We start from the raw sequence: 18,551 nt of genomic DNA, 5'->3' as shown, positions 1-18,551 counted from the left end.
TACCATCGTTAGTTTCAAATGATATAACCAATGCTATATTATGTGCTAATATTTTTTCTCGTTTTGTATGCAACTTCTTTTTGAAACAACCCACACAAGATAGTGCAACGTTTCTATCGATATAGTAGGAAAAAAACAAGTCTGTAATTCTGGGAGAATATGGTAAGAATATGGTAAGGAAAAGAAAAATACAACCACACCACGCATCACAAACAAGCACACAACACCTCTAAGGAAGGAAACTTCTAAACGCGTGCCGCCATCACCCATCCTAGAGAATCAAGATGTGGTTTTCACCTAAAGAAACCTTTGGAAGAGGAGGAAAACTCAACAAAGCTCCTAGGAGAAAGCAGCACCCGTAGACCTTGCCAATGCCGGCCCGAAGGCTAGGCTTTCACCCAAAGTTTTCCTACTCTCCCGCGTCATTAAGTGCCTGAAAACTTCAGCAGTCATCACCAGCTAAACCCCTTCAACGCGCAACCACCGTGCCGACGCCTCGTTGCCGGTTGGCCAACAGAGTAGGGCCTCAAACTCCGGTGCACTCCAGATCCATCCACGTGGGTGGGTTGGAGAGGGAAACAGTGAGAGAGAAGAATGGATCCCCTCTCCCGCACTGGCTCTTCTACCATGGCCATCTTGTGGCGGCAAGCCACCGTCGCAAGAGTACTGACGCCTGGAAAGAGATCGCCGCAGCCTTCGATACCCACCTCATGGCACTACCATCGTCGCCGCCTTGACCAGGCTGCCCGCCTACAATGGGTTGCTTGGTCGCATTGCCGTCGCCTCCGTCCTCCTCCTGGGGTAGCCTCGCCACCGTACCGACCCAGCCTAGCCGTGCTCCCACCATGTCAGGCTTGCTGCGACACCACTTCAGCTTCCGTGCCGCGCACCTCGCCGGCCTACCTTTCCCAGCTAGTCTACGCCACTGCCGGATTCGCCGCAGCTGCCTCCCTAACATCGCTCATGCCAACCTCCCGACGATGCCTCCCTGTCGATGCCCACGCCAGCGCCAGCCTCACGGCGACCTTCCTGCCTCCGCCACTACCAGGTGCGCTGGCCTCGCTGCCGGTCGCGTCCAGCCTTCACGGTGACGACCTTCCTCCTCCACCCCAGCCATGGCTGTTAGAGTATATGGTAGTTAGAGTCATATTAGGATAGGATTGGTTTGTTTGGATTCCTTCCATATCTGTAATCCTTCCTTATCTCCTCCCCATGTACTCCTATATATATCGGCCTCCCGAGGCTCAATACAATGTGTCTCACGTTACATAGTATATATCTTCTATACTATTTAACATGGTATCAGAGCGGCCTCTCTCTCACGCTTCCGCTCGTCGCCCCCGGGAGGGTTTCAATCTCCCGGGGGCAGCCACCGTTTTTTTCGTCATTTTGCTTCGCCGTTGAGGGATCGATCTCGATCTACTCATGCGGCCGTTCTTCGTCGAGTCCAGTCTCCGTCAAGCAGCAGCAACGTCTTCGGTTGTCTTTGCTGACGGCAAACTCCGACTCCACGACTGGCGCCGCTGGGCCGCCTCCTCTGAACCACGGCCGTCGACCGGGGGACGAGCTCCACGTGGCTGCGCCCACCGCCGCCGGCCTCGACAGGTCGCCGGTTCACCGTCAACACCGCCTCCGCCGGCCCTGCCACGGCTGCGCGTCGTCTGCACGCCGCCGCCACCGAGGGGATGGGCCTCTCCACCGGTCGACCTCGTCGCTGACCCACGGACGGCGTCGACGCGCCAGGGGCCTCCGTCGATCTACACTTCGCTCTTCTTCGACAACCGCGTGCTGCTCCAGCAATTCTCCCTCTATGCCGTTCTCGCGCCGCGACCGTCTCGAATTGGCGTATGATTCATGGTGGTCCCCTGTCTCGCCCGCGCGGTATTGGCAACACCGGGGCGCGCGTTTGTCCCGAGTTGTCCCGGGGTCTGGCAAACCCTGTGTGATATCTCGTCCTTCACGGTTCGACTACATCGGCTCTTCGGTGTCATCTTCCTCAACGACCGCCGCCGGTTGTGTCACTGTCTTCGTCTCTAGCATGTCTTCACGCACCATTGGTCCACGACGCCCTCCTGTCCGTCCACGACCACTCTATGGCGCCCCCTGCGCACTATGTGGCTCGGCTACCTCGACATCAGCACACCTGACTTCGGCTACATCGACCACGGCTACTCTACGCACGGCTTCATCGACCACGGCTCTCGGCTCCTTCGCTCTGGCTACATCGACTATGGCACAAAGGGCTATCATTCGTATTGAGCACTCTTGCCGGTTTCTTCTCCAGTCCAAGTGTCCGCGCTGCTCACGCTTGGACTGCGGGGGGATGTTAGAGTATATGGTAGTTAGAGTCATATTAGGATAGGATTGGTTTGTTTGGATTCATTCCATATCTGTAATCCTTCCTTATCTCCTCCCCATGTACTCTTATATATATCGGCCCCCTGAGGCTCAATACAATGTGTATCACGTTACGCAATATATCTCTTCTATACTATTCAACAATGGCCATCCTCCGTCGCTCTGTCCCGCGCCTCCACCGGGCCGCTGTCGCCGTGAACTCTGCCACTGTCGGAGCCGCACGTCCACTCTCAGTGACGAACTTCGGCCTCCTCTGCCACCGGCCACGATCGTCCTTTGTCGCGCCGCCCCGCGCCTCCACTGGCCACCGTCGTCGTGAGCTCCTCCGCTATTGGAGTCGCCCGCTCCTGATCTAGTCGCGTGGGGGCTAGACCCGCCTCCGGTGAGGCCGGATTCACCGTGCCGAGCACTCCGGCCATCGCCTCCCGCCCGAAACGCATCACTCCATCTGTCGCGTCGAGGAGGAGCTCTATCTCCGGATGGTTTTCCGGCCACCGCCTTCCCGGCCGGCTACGCGGTTTCCGGTAGTGGGCTCCAGCGGCGGCGAGGCTGCCAGAGGGTTGAGGAAGGTGGCGGCGTGGGTGGCTAGGGTTTCGTCCCTGAGCCGCTCGTGCGAGAGCGACACGGGAGAGTTTTTTCTTGGTGGGGAAGGACTTCAATTCGTACGCAACTTCTCATTCCAAACTTGGGCACATTTGCTACGCGGGAGTTAACAACGCTTTCACATGGCAATGGAGGTGGAGAGTGCTAATCACCCTAGGTCCCTAACGCTAATTTCGACATTTGGTACGTGATCTGTGCGAGCGTGTGCGGGGCAAGTTTAGTCCCACACCGCTAACGAAACCTGGCTCCCGCCAGCGTAAATACTCTGTTCCGTGCCTAGCAGCTCGCCGAGCTCGGTAGCGTGGGCTTGTAACTCCAGCTATGGGAGGGCCTGTTTGGTTATATGTGTCGCTTGGTTTGGGCTTGGATCCCATGTCAAAGGGGGGCATAAGTGCCCGCACCCCCGGCTGTTGACATCCTTAGGATGATTGGCCTCCTCAGTGAAAGGATTCGGCCACCAACAACCCAGCTAAATCAGGCTGGATGGGCCCCCAAGCAAAGCCCGAAAAACGACTCCTTTTTGGAGGGTCATTGGTCTTCTATTTCACTGAATCGTCTACAGGTTTATTCTCGCAGTATTTCACTCAAGTAGCCCATGCCGTAGCGAGTTTGCGAGTTATATTCCCAAACAGATTTTTAATTCGCCTTCTATTCTACTCACTCTTTTTTTTTTTTGAGAGTGAACTCACTCTATTTTTTACTTTCCACAAATTTAACTATCTCAAGCAATAGGTTTTGAATTTGAACGCCCATGTGGTTACAAACTGAATAAGCCCGCCCCAATTGGGGCTTCCGTTTGACGCAGTTAAGAATTGGATCGCTGCGAGACACCACGACGGCGATAGAAAGGACCTTGACATTAGGGTTCCACCAGGCCCAAATGAGGGCCCCCTGTTCAATACACACAGCCAGCAACAACAACAATACTCTGCACACGAATTCACATCTGGAAGTACAAGGCTACAGAAAGAATGAGGGCGACGATTTGGTGTGGCCGATTCACCGAAGCCGCTTGGGAGACACTCCCAGAAGGGCCGTTTGCAGGAGAAACGTTGGAGCTCCCAGGGAAGCCCGGAATATCGCCGCCAGCCTCCCCAGCTCCTGGTGCAGGTGATGGAGCAAGGTATGATCCTTGGTTTACTGCAATTGGTGTCGCCCTGAGTGGGGGGAACTGATGTGGTCCTGTGTTGAGAGGTTTGAGTGAGAAGCAATATATAGATCAGATCATAAATATAGGAATTGATGATGCATGGCCAACAGGCAAGTGAAGGAATTTTAGAATACCAAGTTGGTTTAAACCTTTATTATTCTGGTTTTGGTGTGATTTGATCAGACTCCAGAAAGACTGATGTGGTTTGGCTTAAAATTGCAATGCCGATAAATATGCCAGAAACATGTTTTCAATAAGAAACAGAAAAATTGCCGCCACTCCTACTGTCCTACACCTTTTTTCTTGAAATGAATATAATGCATTCAGTGACTCGGATAAAATCATAAGTTCCTCATTCAATGATACATCATGAACGGAAACCTTGATGTGGCTTTGTTTCATTGTTTGCGACTAGTATTCCAGAAACATGCTTTTAATAGCTACTACAGCACTTTCACTCTTCACATTTAACTTTAAATGAACATAACGCACTTAATTACTTGGATTTTACATATGATCCTTGATCAAATGACTATTATTTAAAGAATGCCAGTGATGCATAATTGAACATTTTTAATTTAATTTGAGCTTCTTTTCTTCTTTAGTATCATTATGTGTTCACTTTTTGATCAGACAATACCAAGTGCATCTTTTCAAGAAGACGGGTCTAGATGGATAGAGCAAATAAGTGATAGTGTTGCATATTCCGTATGCAGCACATAGGAAGAGATATCATGAAGATAACACTGTAATTACCTGGGCATGTGGGTTGAAGACCAGAGGAGAGCCTGCGCATAAGTTAGGTAAGAATCATCTATTGTAAGAATATAAAAAAGAAAGGTTTATTAGACTTATTTTTTACTTACGACGTGGCAATGGTTCCATTAACAAGTCCAGCATAGCTGCAAGATGAGACATTGCATCCACCACTGGTGGATTGGGCAGTCACATTCCCAAGCATGAGGTTGCTATTGGGGCACTGCATACTTGAACATGATGCTGTTAATGAAGCTGGTGTGCAATACAATCTGCAGAAGAAGAGAGAAAATGAGGACTATATTCCAAAACATGTAGAAGCAATAGAATTGCATTGAACAAGGAAAAGGCAGCATTACTTGAGATCTCCTGGTCCACAGCTGCACTGCACACAGTTTCCAGCAGTTAGTGCATAGGTCCCATTTGCCACAAGCAATCCATAGTCCGAAGCAGAGTTGGGAAACATTGATGCACAGGCTAGTCGAAACAAATTACAGATATCATCAGAAAAAGGCAAGTTTATCAGCCGAGAAGTACAGAAACAAGGTACTGCTATCCAACCCAAGCATCACTCTTGCACATAATTAGCAATTCACAGTTCACAAAGGATCCATCCCTGATAATTCCTACCAATAATCCAATACGCACATCTAGCTTGTTTGCTGGATACCATATTCAATCAAACCAAAAGTTGTTCACTTTCACGACATGTTAGACCACCGACACGTACCACACAAGCACATAAAAATTGATCTCTGACAATCTAGCAATTGCAACCATTGCATGTCTTAACAATGGACCATATGCAATACTTCAATATTTACAGATCCTAAATTTGTCAAATCCACATGTTGAAATATACATTAACCAAGTAAAGATGACCTAACTATCATCAATTGCAGCTGTACAGAACTTTCACTTCAGTCTGCAGGCCTTCCCTACCCGATTCGCCATTATCAAACAGGGCATGAAAATGTTGATATTATCTAAAAAAATTGAAAATGTCGATCTGATTATTGTTGAATTGGGCATATCCACAGATATCACAAGTTTACAACAGCAGATAAGTTTACAGTCAAATTGGTAAGAAAACAACGTGGAATGTTGCTCCGATTCATCGGATTGTCTCTAGTTGCAAGGAAATATATTCGAATTTTGGTGACATACAACGGAGAGTTTGTTTACCTGGCAGTGGGATTGCAAGGATGTCACCAGGTGCGACAATGGGGCTCCCCATGGCGTTCACATTGCTGATGTCCGTAACGGTGGTGGCGTGGGTCGCGGCGATGGACTGCACGGTGTCCCCGACCCGCACGACATAGGAGAGGTACACGGCGGGGAGGTTGTTGTCCGTGGAGTTGAAGCAGGCGCAGGGGAGCGGGACGACGAGCGTGGCGCCGGCGTCGAGCGGCGCGTCGGGGTCCTCGGCGGAGAGCCCGTTGGCGGTGCGGATCTGGTCGGCGGAGGCGAGCCCGGCGAAGACGACGTCGGCGACGGACGCCAGCGTGTCGGCGGGGCGCGCGGAGTAGCGCACGGCGACGGACTTGCGGACGCCGTCGGAGCAGGCGCACCGGGTGGGGACGCGGAGCGGGAGCCCCGCGGGGAGGATGCGGTTGGCGGCGCCGGGGGAGGCGAAGTCGAGCGCGTTCGCGGCGAGCACGGCCCTCGGGTCGGCGCCGAACAGCGCCGCCACCTCCGACACCTTCATGTCCGCGTACAGCGTGTACCCGAGCAGCGCGGCGCACGTGTCCGCCCCCGCGCACGGCTCGATCGTCGTCTTCCCCGCCGCGCCGCCCGCCGCCGCCGCGAGGATCGCCACCACCAGCGCCCCCGCGGCCTCCGCCGCCGGCCACCCCGCCATTGGATGGAGCTTCGAGGGGGTTTAGGGTTTGGGCCGCTGTGGCTTTGCTTCGGGAGAAGCGTGAGCTGTTCGGCGCGTCTCAGTCACCGTGAAGCGTGAACTCGGGAAGAGTATGTGGGTGGGAGAAGAGTGTGGAGACTCGGATGCCCGGAGGTGAGTGACAGGTGGGGCCGGGTTTAGGTGGGTCCCACATGTCATGGAGACGAGGAAAGGGGACACCTTTTCGCGAGGAGTCTGTCTGATGTTGGAATTTGTACCTGTGCGAGGACGGGGAGGCCAACGTCTCGTGACCACATTAAAACTTATCTTTTCGTTTATACTTATTGAAAAAAAATATTTTTCTAATTTTAATTTGGAGTCGATTTTTAAGTTTTTTCATCGAAGTTTATTTTACCGTCTTTACTTTTTAAACCGTTAAGAATATATATATATATATATATATATATATATATATATAAGTTTTATTAATAAAATATTTTTTATTTGCAAATATGACGTTTGGTTTATTAGATAGATAAGCGAAACGATAGGACCTTAGAATGACTTGTGGGCCATAGAAATGATTCGTGACCCACATGTCTGGTACCATATGATACTAGCACTAGGATGGTTGGGCCGAGTAATGTGATAGGACTTCTTGATTGGGCCAAGCTGGGTGGGCCCGGTTAACAAACTTCAGCTGAACTATTAGCTGCAACTTCATCATGATCTTCAGTTCATTAGTTTCTCTAATGATCAGTTTGATTTTGAGTAGTTGATGCTTCCATGTATTTGAAAATACATTTTGGCATTGATGCGGTCACATAAACAGATCTTTTTGTTGAAAATTTCAGCTCAGTTTAGCAAATTGTCAAGATGAAATATTGCGGTTAATGCACATGATCATGTATATATCCATGCAAGAAGAGCTAGTCAAGCTTTTTTTGCATCAAGAGAAAGTTCATTCCCGCCGAGCAATGCTGCTCGAGTACAGCTTTCAGTACCCGAAAACAATTGGTGAATTCCTCGCAAGAGTTACCAGAAAAAAAAATGGGGAAAAAACCTCTTGCAATCCTACCCACAACTGTCTGGTTCATAGGATCTGCAGGGAGCTAAGCAGGAGAAAACTAGAACTCTCAACTCAATTACAAACATTTTCTTTTTTTACGGGGTTCATTCTACGGGTTCCAAAATTATTCACTGCTGAATCAAATTCAGTAGCTGCAGGGAGAAGATCATAGGTTTGGGAGATTTGCTAGGACTTAAAGAGGAGGAGACAGCGCGAATCGCACGCTCTTGGTTAACAATGTGAAGCTGTCAGGTGCTTCAAGCTTGAGATGTCGAACAGCTCCATGAATCTCTGATCGGTGCTCCTCGCCTTCGCAGCGGCGAAGCGCTGGTACTCGTCGAACACTGAAGACAAGCACCATTTCTGAAGCTTCCTCAAGCACCCCACGACGCAGCCGGTGCGGTGCTGAAGATAGGGAAACATTGGAGCAGTCAGTTTAGGATCTCAGAGTTCTTGCTTTGGAAGATAATGGCAGCAATTGCAGAGTTTAGTGTGGGAACTGATTAAGCTTACCTTGCCTCTCTTGCAGTGAATAAGCAGAGGTTGGTTTTTTACGTCTGTATCAAGAAAAGCAACAGGAGTTAAAGAGGTCTGAAATGTTGTGATGCAAGCGTGCGATGTGAGGAGAGTTAGATAATTGCAGTACCTAGGACAACTTTGAGCGCCTCTCGAATTTTGTCGTCAGGGATGTTGACGAATGGTTCCTGTAGCAACAGTAGTTCAGATGTTGTCAGTCATCAGCTGTGGAGATATCAGGTTTTCAGACTAAGAAAAAACAGAGTGCATAATGAATTGTTGTGACAAGAATCATATTTATAAGTGATATGTGGTGCACATAGTTGCATAATCCTAAATATTTTACATTTAAAACATTTTATACAAAGTGTCAGGAACAAGGTTATCATTTTCAGTAAGGTTGGCCATGTCACTGGAGAAAATGCACCAAGGTCAACGCAGATCAGAAGAAATACAAGATGGTCAATTCCTATAAAACTCTGACAGTGAACTATTTTATGAGTCCCCTAGTTTCCTTCCTTGAGTGAATTTCAGCAACAGGGCCTATTTTTTTAATGGAGAGAAAAAAAGCAACTTTGCTAAATCTAAGAGATTTCATTGTTTTTCTAACGAAAATAAAGTAGGATTTGGAATTAGGTCAACCATCCTAGTGGCCCTGTTAGTAAAAAAAAAATCCTAGTGGCCCTGCATCAAGAATTCCTATCGAGTTCATTGGGAATTCCTGCTCATGGCTTCTGCAAAAAATGGTCAGACAGTGCCAACACAGAGCAAACTGTGGATTATGGACAGCAACTATGACTCATACACCACAAGGTTGCCGGTTCATATAAATGACAATCTACTCAACTTCAGTTAGGTCATCGATGATGTCAAAATTTGAAAAAAAAAAAGAATGAATGGGACATTTGCTTTTGAGTATTTATAGCATAAAGCTAAAGCAAGAAGGGTGAAAGAAAAAATCAAACACTACTAGATAACTGATCTTGACCAGTACAGAAAACCAATAAACCACAAACTCAACAATGGCACTCAGAAAATCTGAGGCGTAACTGTATACATATTTGCCTAATTTGGGTATATTAATTTCATGAGTAGTGCATAACCAAGTTGTAAATTAGTAAACTCCGAAAATAACAACTCAAAATCATCCACAGGTAAAGCTGTACGAAAACTTGTCAGCTAAGATGCCTTCCAAAATCTTCTCATTAAAAATGTTGACAAAATTATGAAGTTTTACATATTGATAATTTATTGGGCCTCTACATGTTTGTTTTTTTTTTATCAAAGCCTTCTACATGTGGCGGAAACATATTTCCAATTAAGGTACAAAATCATGTACATTTTACTCATACCATGACATCTTACATCCAGGGCAACCAAGACACATAGACAAGATCCACAGCTACTTCAGTGGGAAATTGGGGAATATATGGAAGCCATGTGTTGACAGTACAGCAAGAAATAAAGCTAAAGTTATTCCCAGTGCTTAGACCCATTGCTGCTTGACGACCACAGGCATGTGAGGTGATCCAACTGATAAATTAACGGCAAACATATAGTACATAAAAGAAAATCAGTATCTCTCCAGTAAGAATTATCAAGTTCATCTCCCCATTTTTGTATCTAGCACAAAATTACAGTTCTCAAAAAACGGAGACAGATCCAGACCGTTAGTGCTCCCATCAACAACAAAACAAGATAGGTCCGGCAAACAACCAAACAAGATATTGGACAGCACAATGTGTGGATATGGGCATGCAATCTATTATATCTATTCTTAGGTGCCATCCGTGTAGCGGAAAACTACAACTCCATTTCATGCAACTTGCCTCAAGAAGCTAAATGGACACTATCTGCAGATAGCTTTGACAGCTTAGTAAGCCCAATGCGGATTACTCAAAATTCTGCATTGACCAAGAAGTTTACTCAAACAACTTTGACAAGATTTTAAATTCGTAAAACTTTCACAAACTGTCTTTTTTTTTGCAATAATGCATATTTAACATAATCAAAAGAATCATAACATTGGCTAAAATTGTATATACTGTTGGGATCATTAAAGCTGCCAACGAAAACCAACAAGTTCTGAAGAACATAGGGTATGAACAGGACGGTGAGCAGATAAGTAGGACATGAACAGGAACTTAAGCTGCTCACCCTGAATCCACAACAAGAAAATTCATGTGTCAGAGTAATTCCACAATTTACCTACCTATCAGAACAGTGAAGAAATCATTCAAACAAGAAACAGAACAAAGAAGAGAAACGAACAGGCACCTCCTGTACAGAGAAGATGCTGTCTGCCAAAAGGGATGATATGATGCACACTCACTGATAGCCTTGTAATTGCAGGATCACGCAAATAAAAAAAAATCGGAATACTGGAAAAAGAATTGTTTAAAATCCACCGCACAGCTGGCTTGATTAACAATGCTGACAGGGACCACTGCCGATTCGCCGTGAAATTTGAAAATTCAGCAGGTCTTTTTTAGATAATGAAAATTCCCCAGCGTTACAACGAACAACTAGGAGCCTAGGCGAGTAGCCGAAGGGGCCCTTTTTGGAAATTCAGTTGATGATTAATAAATTCACAAACGAATCGAATTCTTCCCCCAAAATCACCGCCAGTGGCAGCACTACCAATCAGGAGTGAACAACGCGATGATCAAACCGTACGACGATACGTTATTGGAAAACATGAACCGGTTTTATATGATTCTAGTAAGAATCGGAATTGACAACGAAAGATAACTCAAATTTTTTCCATGTTTCGTTTACCTTGCGCCCCTCGATTCCGAACTGGTGGAGCTTGATCCCGTTCTTGGCGAGGAACTCCGCGTTCGTCTCCGGGTACGGCTCCGGGCACAGGTACCTGATGACGTCACCCTCGTCAGAACCACACGAACACGCGCCACACACCCGCGAAGCAACCCAACCCAACCCAACCCCTAGATGCAACAGACGAGGTAGCTAGCTAGAGAGAGAGAGAGAGAAAAATTCCTCACACGATGGAGCGGAGGTTGAGCGACTTGAGGAACCGGAAGTTGGCGGCCGCGGGGAAGCCGGAGCGGAAGATGCCGTCGTCGACCATCGCGAAGTTGAGCGGTGGCACCAGCGTCGCCTCCTCACCACACGCCGCCGCGGCCGCGGCCGCCGCCGCCGGCACAAGCGGCGGCGGCGGCGGCGGCGGCGGGAGGAACACCACCATGGACGCGGGCTTCTCGTGCTTCCACAGCTCGAGCCCGCTCATCTCCATGGCCTCCTCCCTCTGCTCGGCCTCCATGGCCCTCTGCTTCGGCATCACCTCCAGCTTCATGGCTACCGGCTTCGCCTTCGCGCGGTGGAGCGGAGGGGGGCAGAATCGTAAATTCGAGCGGAAGAGGAGGCGGATTTGTGTGCGCAGCGGGTATGAGCGCTGTGGTGTTGTGCGTGGGTGTAAACGGGAAGTGACGGGTTATTTATAGGAGGGAAGGTAGGCTCGTAGAGGAGGAAAAGTTTGAGTAGAGGAAGAGGTTAGAGGATGGGGTGTGTGATGATGATTGAAGGAGAAAGGTGAATTTTTGGGATAAGAAGTGCTCTGTTGGGGGTGTTGTATTATTACGAGAAACGTATTGGTGGTTGGTTGTATTAATTGCGGGACTTGATTTCGTGACGAATGAGTCAGCGAGCGGCGGATGACAATACGACGGCTTTGTTTGTTTGGGGAAGTTTTCTTTATGGAGAACCACTCTGGTTTTAAGGAATGTTTAGTTGAAAGGTGTTTTTTCGTGCAATACTAGTAAATGCTTTTCTTGAAAATAGTTTACGCTTTTTTATTTTTTAATTAATAACATATAAGTTTTCTTTCACGAAAAGTGTTGTGATGTGGGCGCTCGGTGTTCGCCTTTAGCATAAAAGTATGATATTGGGAACGGATATGACATGATCTTTTTCTCTGTTAGCAAGGGATACTCTTACGTAATCTTTACTTTTATGCAACAACGGAATAGAGTGAGGTTATGTTATTATGTGAAACTCACGTCTTATCGTCACACGTGTAAAGAACCACTTTATATATAGTGGTCCTATCAAAACATGTTTGCGCGCCTCTCTTTTGTATCAATATGTGTGCATTTGTTTGTTACCATGATTTTACACACATATTTTTCAAAAAAAAACAAGAGAGATCTTTCTTCGTATATATCAATGTTACAAATGGAGGCACCTGAGTATCATAGTGAAGTTGAAACCGCATGACTATAACCATGCTATATATATTTTTCTCTACGAGACTATGCTACTACGATTTTTAGCTCGCCACTGATCCGTTGGCGCATGTGGCTAGGTTATTGCTGCAATTAAACATATTCATGGCTATTTTCATACATGGTACGTTCATCCTATTGCTAATAGTGAACTTACATGTCCATGCTCCCATGAGAGCAGCTTATGTGGTCCTAGCAACACATAACATGAGGTGTTCGCAACCACCAAACTCGTTCCAAAAAGTTTAGAATAAATTTGAAACAATTGTATAAACTATGTTGCAAGTAATTAAAAAAATATGTCCCTAAGATTTTAAAGGAATACATAATTTGTGCAAGGAGAAAACAAAGAAAATTTTCCCTATTTCTAGTTTGTTTAGCAGAATTTATTTCTTCAACGAGTGTTCTGAATTTTGATTTTGTTTTCTTGGATTAATGACAGATAACATTGTACTATATGCTACAAAATTGTTTAGAATAATTTCAACAAAGGTATTGTGGGTCGAGTTACTTAGATTCAATTGACAAATGCAGATATATATGCTGTTCTATTGCAAACATGCCAAACATCTGAATTCTTTTTTTAAAAAAAATAAAACAGTAAATCAAAGATCAATTTAATATTTGTCTCAAAAGATTTTTTTTCTTTATCCTTTCATAATTTTCCTCCACAGTTTTCCACATTATTATGTTTTGTGCTTTCGATTCTCCAACCAAAACCAGCATCACGCACCTACGACTAGCTACTATCTCTGGCCATAATTAAGTATTTAACATTTAGAATAAGAACTGGTTAAACTTTTGGAACATTAACCATAAATTATATATTAAAATAAATTTATAAAATATGATATATTTATTATGATAACATTTTTAAAACCAAATCTACATACGCTCTTTCTAAAACTTAACATTTGAGAAGTTATTGCTAGCTAAAGTATCAAAAGTTTGACAATTATTTTCTAGACATGAAATATTTACTACGGGAGGAATATTATACTGGAAACAAATTAAACTAAAAATTTCCTGAAATTGGCTATATATATAATTGCCACAATCTTTTTTTTACAAAAATACTCGTCCAAGTTTTTCTCCCGGCGAATGGTCAGCGCATATTTATTTTCAAGATAGAGATCGATGGTCATCATCACGTTTTGGATAGACCACTTTTCATGGTTTACCATCTGCTTGACACCATGAGTCCATATATGACCCCTCCCCCAAGTCATTAGTGCACGCCCTACGAGTAGTACCAACCCTAATTGCACGGTTATTATCGGCCTCAATTTTTTTTTGTCATGCTTACGCACGCAGCCAACCATGGTGGCTACTTCTCTCCCTGGACCAATTGAGGAATGGACCATATGGCGGCCGTTGCACTGTGCACCCACAGGCACCAAGGGTATCTCGTCAGGAAACAAACTCTGACAGAGAGTGGTAAATCTTGCTTCCTCTTCTTTAAACTCCTTGTTTTCTTTTTTACGATTACACGACAAACACACGAAAAGTTCATCTATAATTCTATATATACGTAATATTCATGACCACTATTTTTTAAACCCAAATGAGTGAGCTATGCACCTATGACTCTATCCCGTACTATTAGTGGTTCAATTTTTTTAACTCATTTTGTTTTAAGAGCGTAATAAATATCAAAATTTAAAAGAAGCTTCAAGGAAAAATAATTTTCTTGACACTCATTTTGATGTTCGAAGATGAGCTTCCTCTTTTTGCAAACCGTACCAAGGGACGTAAGGAAAACACAATACAGTTCAAACTCAAGATTTTGGTCTGCTTGTTCCGTTGTTCGTTTCTGATGAATGGGACGATGGATAATGAGCACAGTGCTAAGCTCCTAAATAATGCGATTTTATTTAAGAAAATATTTATATGAATTTCGTAGAATACTTCTCAAAATCCATTCTAATTTTATAATATCTATTTCATTCATTTGTACCGTTAAATAATAGTCACAAATCATTCACCTATTGAGCTAATCAATACAAAATAACATATACTTACCTGTTTACCATAGCAAAACTATCAGGAGGCCTCTGCCGCGCCACATATACTCATACATCCGCATATAGCCATTTTGCAATTTTTAAACTGCTGGCGTCATCGCAAAACCTTGTCCACACTATAAAAATACGAATAATACAAACGGAAAAAAAACATATATGAAAGTTATAAAATAGGAGATGGGACCTCTAGCAATAATGATTAATTAATATTTCTCCTCCTTCAAGGGATCTAAAAACCAAGACAGATTAGATCTAGAAATTCCATTCGAATCATGCAGTATATTCCAAAGGCTAGGAAAATGATCAAAAGCGCATTATCCAATACACACGTGGTAGTGGATGATCCGGGCGGTCAAGCCCGACGTTTTTGACGCGCACGCAGGCGGCGTTCCATCGATCGGCTGCCGGCTTGGCCGCTACAGACGTTGGCGCGGCGCGCGTCGGAGCGGCTGCGTTCGCGACACGACGCCGTCGTGTGGGGCGTCGTATGGGGACTATGGTCCATCCACACGACCGGAAACCAGCAGGCAACAGCGGCGCCTGTGACGGCTGCTGGATTATTTTGGCTCACGATCGGTCGATGTGATGATGTGATCGTCCCCGGCATTTCTCGGTTGGATCTAGAGAGACTTGACGACCTCGTGAGGATTATCCGGTTGAATCTGAATATCTGATCGAGAATTTGGATCTCTCTCCGGTCCTGGAAGCTTCCTTGCATCGTCTTGGCTTATCCTTTAGCTCAAAAGCATTGCTACACTTACTAATTTTTTTCTTATTAAATTTATACTAACAATTATCTTAATCATTTGATTTAGATAGATAAAAGTTACATAAAATCTAGATACACTCGTAACATGATACAACAGTGTTAGTAAGAAACGTTGGCACATATAGTCTTTTCCTTAGCATAATTACATTGTCACTGTATATTTTCATTTACCTTGTAACTCACTATAAGCCGTACTGGTAGAGAAACCATCTTTGGTCGGTCGAACCAAATCCATAATAGTCCCGATTCCATTAAAAACCGGGACTAAAAATGATTTTTAGTCCCGATTTATAAGAATAACAGGCCTAGATGATCTTTATTCCCGGTTGATAACACCATCTTTAGTCCCGGTTGGTTCCCTGTCAGACCGTGTCAGGCACCTAGGATCTTTGGTCCCGGTTTGTAACACCAACCGAGACTAAAGATCTAACTTTAGTCCCGGTTGGTATTACTAACCAGGAATAAAAATCAACACGTACTATACAATCTCTATTACTTATCCTCTCCTCTAGTCCACACAGCAAATTCTCTCTCTCTCTCTCTTTTTTTCCCTCTCTCTTTCCTGCCTTATCTCTTTCTTTTTGGGATCGATCGAGATCGAGATCGAGCGAGAGCGGGCCAGCGTGGTGGGGCGGTGGCCGGCGGCCGGCGCGGAGGGGCGGCGGGCAACGTGGCGGTGGCAGGCCGGCGCGGAGAGGAGGCGGCAGCGGCCGGCCGGCGCCTCTGTGAATTTTTTTTTTTAGAATTTGTGATTTATTGCATGATCCTGTGATATATTGATTTGTGTGCGATGTATTTGCGATGAATTTTGTAGAAGTGATGTAATTTGATTTATGTGTAATTTTTTTTAGGATTTGTGATGTATTTGATTTGTATGTATAAGTAACTTCAAGATTTGTGATGTGGATTTGGGATGTTATTTTGATTTGGGATTTGGGGTTTAATTTGGGGATATGCATTCCACTTGATTCGGGAGAAAATAAAAAAGAAAAAAAAAAGAAAAATGGGACCATCTGGACTGCTGTTATTTCCTCTTTAGTCCCGATTGGTAACACCAGCCGGGACTAAAGATTTCTATCTTTAGACCCGGTTGGTGTTACTAACCGAGACTAAAGATCGATCTTAGTCCCGGTTATTTCACCCGGGACTAAAGATAACGATCTTTAGTCCCGAATTCGTAGTTCCGGTTGAATAACCGAGACTAAAGGGGGTTACGAATCGGGAGGAAAGATGGTTTCTCCACCAGTTGATAAAAAACAATTTATGAATTTATGAATAAAATTTTTTAATATATTTTTCTTATCAACTTGAAAGCTCATATTGAAAATTAGGTTGTGATAAAAAATATTAAAATTAACTCTAAATTAAGTTTTAAATTAAAGTTTCTGTTACACGGTTGATGGGTGAAACACAAACGATGAAGTTTCATTTGTTTGAATTTGTAGATTACTCCCCGTCCAAAAAAAACTCAACTTTTAGATTTTTAATTTTGTCGTAAAAAAATCAACTTCTACCATCCTACCTACCCTCAGCACGTAAAACGAGAAGTTTTATTCCTTCGATACCCTTTACCTACATATCACTCTTACAACATTTTCCAATGATTAAGAGCATTTTAGTCATTCTCCATCTCCACTAATTCTACCTCGGGATACTAGAAATGGATTTTTTGGGACGGATGGGGTAGGTCGGATCGTTTGTTCTTAAGTAACTATCACCTGTCATATTGTTTTAACTTTGACCACTGATAATTTTAGTAGATGGTTAGACACTGCTATGATGTGAAAACTACAATGTCTGTATTTTAGGGTGTAACAAATTTTAATAGTATGGTATCCTTTTAAGCATTTTATTTTTTAATAAAAGGGGACGAATGATCGAAGTTTAAATATGAATAGTGTCGACAAGTATTTTGCGAACGACAAAAGTATTACGGGAATGCTCTAATTGTATTATATGTTTTTTTCAGATGATAATTAGTTGTGCAATAAGTCTCCTGTTGCCTAACACTAGTATGGTAGTACTATGCCAGACTTTGACCTTACTTATGTCATGTCATGCATGCTGTAAAATTATGTTTATGTCAACATTAATTACATTATCCAGACAAAGTAATTTTCACATTATATTATTACTCTTAAGGTCAAATCGTGCGGATACTACGATAGGCTTCGTTCACGCTAATCGTCCACGGATACCAAGAATTGAAAAAGGTTAAGCTTTGACGAGCATTACGATGCAATTAACTTCTCTTATACTCCCTCCGGAAAAAAAAACATGGTTTTCGTGTCCAATATTTGACCGTCTGTCTTATTTGAAAAAATTATAAAAAAATTAAAAAGATAAGTCACGTATAAAGTATTAATCATGCTTTATCATCTAACAACAATAAAAATAATAAATATAAAAAAAATTCATATAAGACGGACGGTCAAATGTTGGCACGAAAATCTAGGGTTTGTCTTTTTCTTTTTTGGGACGGAGAGAGTATGTCATGCCTTGCCTGGCAAGCTTGACGTGTCCGTACAAGCCAAACCAGCTGTCAAGTGTCAAGTACAGGAAGGAACAATAATTGTTTAATTCTTGACTTTCTTGTTGTAGCCCTTCGCGGGAACAAGTAAATTTCCATTGTTTTAGTTTCGATAAAATCGTGGAGAAAATGTTGATCGTTTCGTTGTGGAATATAATTCCTTTATGAGAAATTCCACTTATCTAGATCTTTTATAAAGTATATATAGTGATGGGATAAGTTGTATCATACACTCTGTAACAGGTTATATCAAATCACACAATTCAAGTGGGCTGATATGGGACATGGGAAGAAGTGGACGGATCGGAGACAATGCTACAGTAATTTATCGGGGTCAGTTAATAATTATCCGTGAATCTCTTATATGCTCTTTATTTTACTAAGCTATGACCCAGTGAAAAGAAAAAGATTAAAACCTAAGTGTACGTTGTTCTATCTTTTATAAAGTTGTTTTTAACTAATACTAATATTTAATTAAGCATATGTTATATGACGAGTCATTTGTTTTACGTGTGAATCCAGACTAAAAATATTTTTTTTAGAAACGACTAAACATATTTCTGATAGCACTCTACCGACAAATAATTGGTCGGTAAGAAGTGAAAACGAGTTCTTAAAAAAAAATAATGAAAACGCCTCAACCACACACACACACAGGGCTGGTTTCGCTTTCTCCCATTTCCGAATTCGGA

General features: G+C 43.9%; 2 protein-coding genes across 2 annotated transcripts; both read right to left on the bottom strand.

Moving 5' to 3' along the window:
* Window positions 1-3,799: 3,799 nt before the first annotated feature.
* Window positions 3,800-6,809, bottom strand: LOC4340448 (lysM domain-containing GPI-anchored protein LYP6-like). The gene is made up of 5 exons (XM_015786014.3): window positions 6,053-6,809; window positions 5,227-5,344; window positions 4,978-5,139; window positions 4,868-4,899; window positions 3,800-4,143 (listed from the first exon to the last, which is right to left on the bottom strand). Exons 1-5 carry the CDS (start codon window positions 6,726-6,728, stop codon window positions 3,902-3,904), a joined length of 1,230 nt encoding a protein of 409 aa, XP_015641500.1. The 5' UTR covers window positions 6,729-6,809; the 3' UTR covers window positions 3,800-3,901.
* A 782-nt stretch (window positions 6,810-7,591) lies between these two features.
* Window positions 7,592-11,723, bottom strand: LOC4340447 (probable tyrosine-protein phosphatase DSP2). The gene is made up of 5 exons (XM_015788929.3): window positions 11,298-11,723; window positions 11,071-11,164; window positions 8,423-8,480; window positions 8,290-8,333; window positions 7,592-8,181 (listed from the first exon to the last, which is right to left on the bottom strand). Exons 1-5 carry the CDS (start codon window positions 11,606-11,608, stop codon window positions 8,008-8,010), a joined length of 681 nt encoding a protein of 226 aa, XP_015644415.1. The 5' UTR covers window positions 11,609-11,723; the 3' UTR covers window positions 7,592-8,007.
* Window positions 11,724-18,551: the final 6,828 nt, after the last annotated feature.

This window comes from Oryza sativa, chromosome 6 (assembly GCF_034140825.1).
Source record: "Oryza sativa Japonica Group chromosome 6, ASM3414082v1".
Taxonomy (NCBI): Eukaryota; Viridiplantae; Streptophyta; class Magnoliopsida; order Poales; family Poaceae; genus Oryza; species Oryza sativa.
Note: the sequence above shows the minus strand (reverse complement) of the source record. Positions and strands in the feature narration are given on the sequence as shown.

Bases quoted from the DNA above. Each gene is read 5' to 3' on its own strand.
- LOC4340448 (XM_015786014.3), bottom strand. From the start codon at position 6,728: ATGGCGGGGTGGCCGGCGGCGGAGGCCGCGGGGGCGCTGGTGGTGGCG. The intron at 5,345-6,052 runs GTAAACAAACTC...TGTTTCGACTAG, and splicing joins CCTTGCAATCCCACTGCCAG to CCTGTGCATCAATGTTTCCC. The intron at 4,900-4,977 runs GTAAGTAAAAAA...ACTTATGCGCAG, and splicing joins AATGGAACCATTGCCACGTC to GCTCTCCTCTGGTCTTCAAC.
- LOC4340447 (XM_015788929.3), bottom strand. From the start codon at position 11,608: ATGAAGCTGGAGGTGATGCCGAAGCAGAGGGCCATGGAGGCCGAGCAG. The intron at 8,481-11,070 runs GTAAACGAAACA...CTGTTGCTACAG, and splicing joins TCGGAATCGAGGGGCGCAAG to GAACCATTCGTCAACATCCC. The intron at 8,334-8,422 runs GTACTGCAATTA...TTCTTGATACAG, and splicing joins GGCGCTCAAAGTTGTCCTAG to ACGTAAAAAACCAACCTCTG.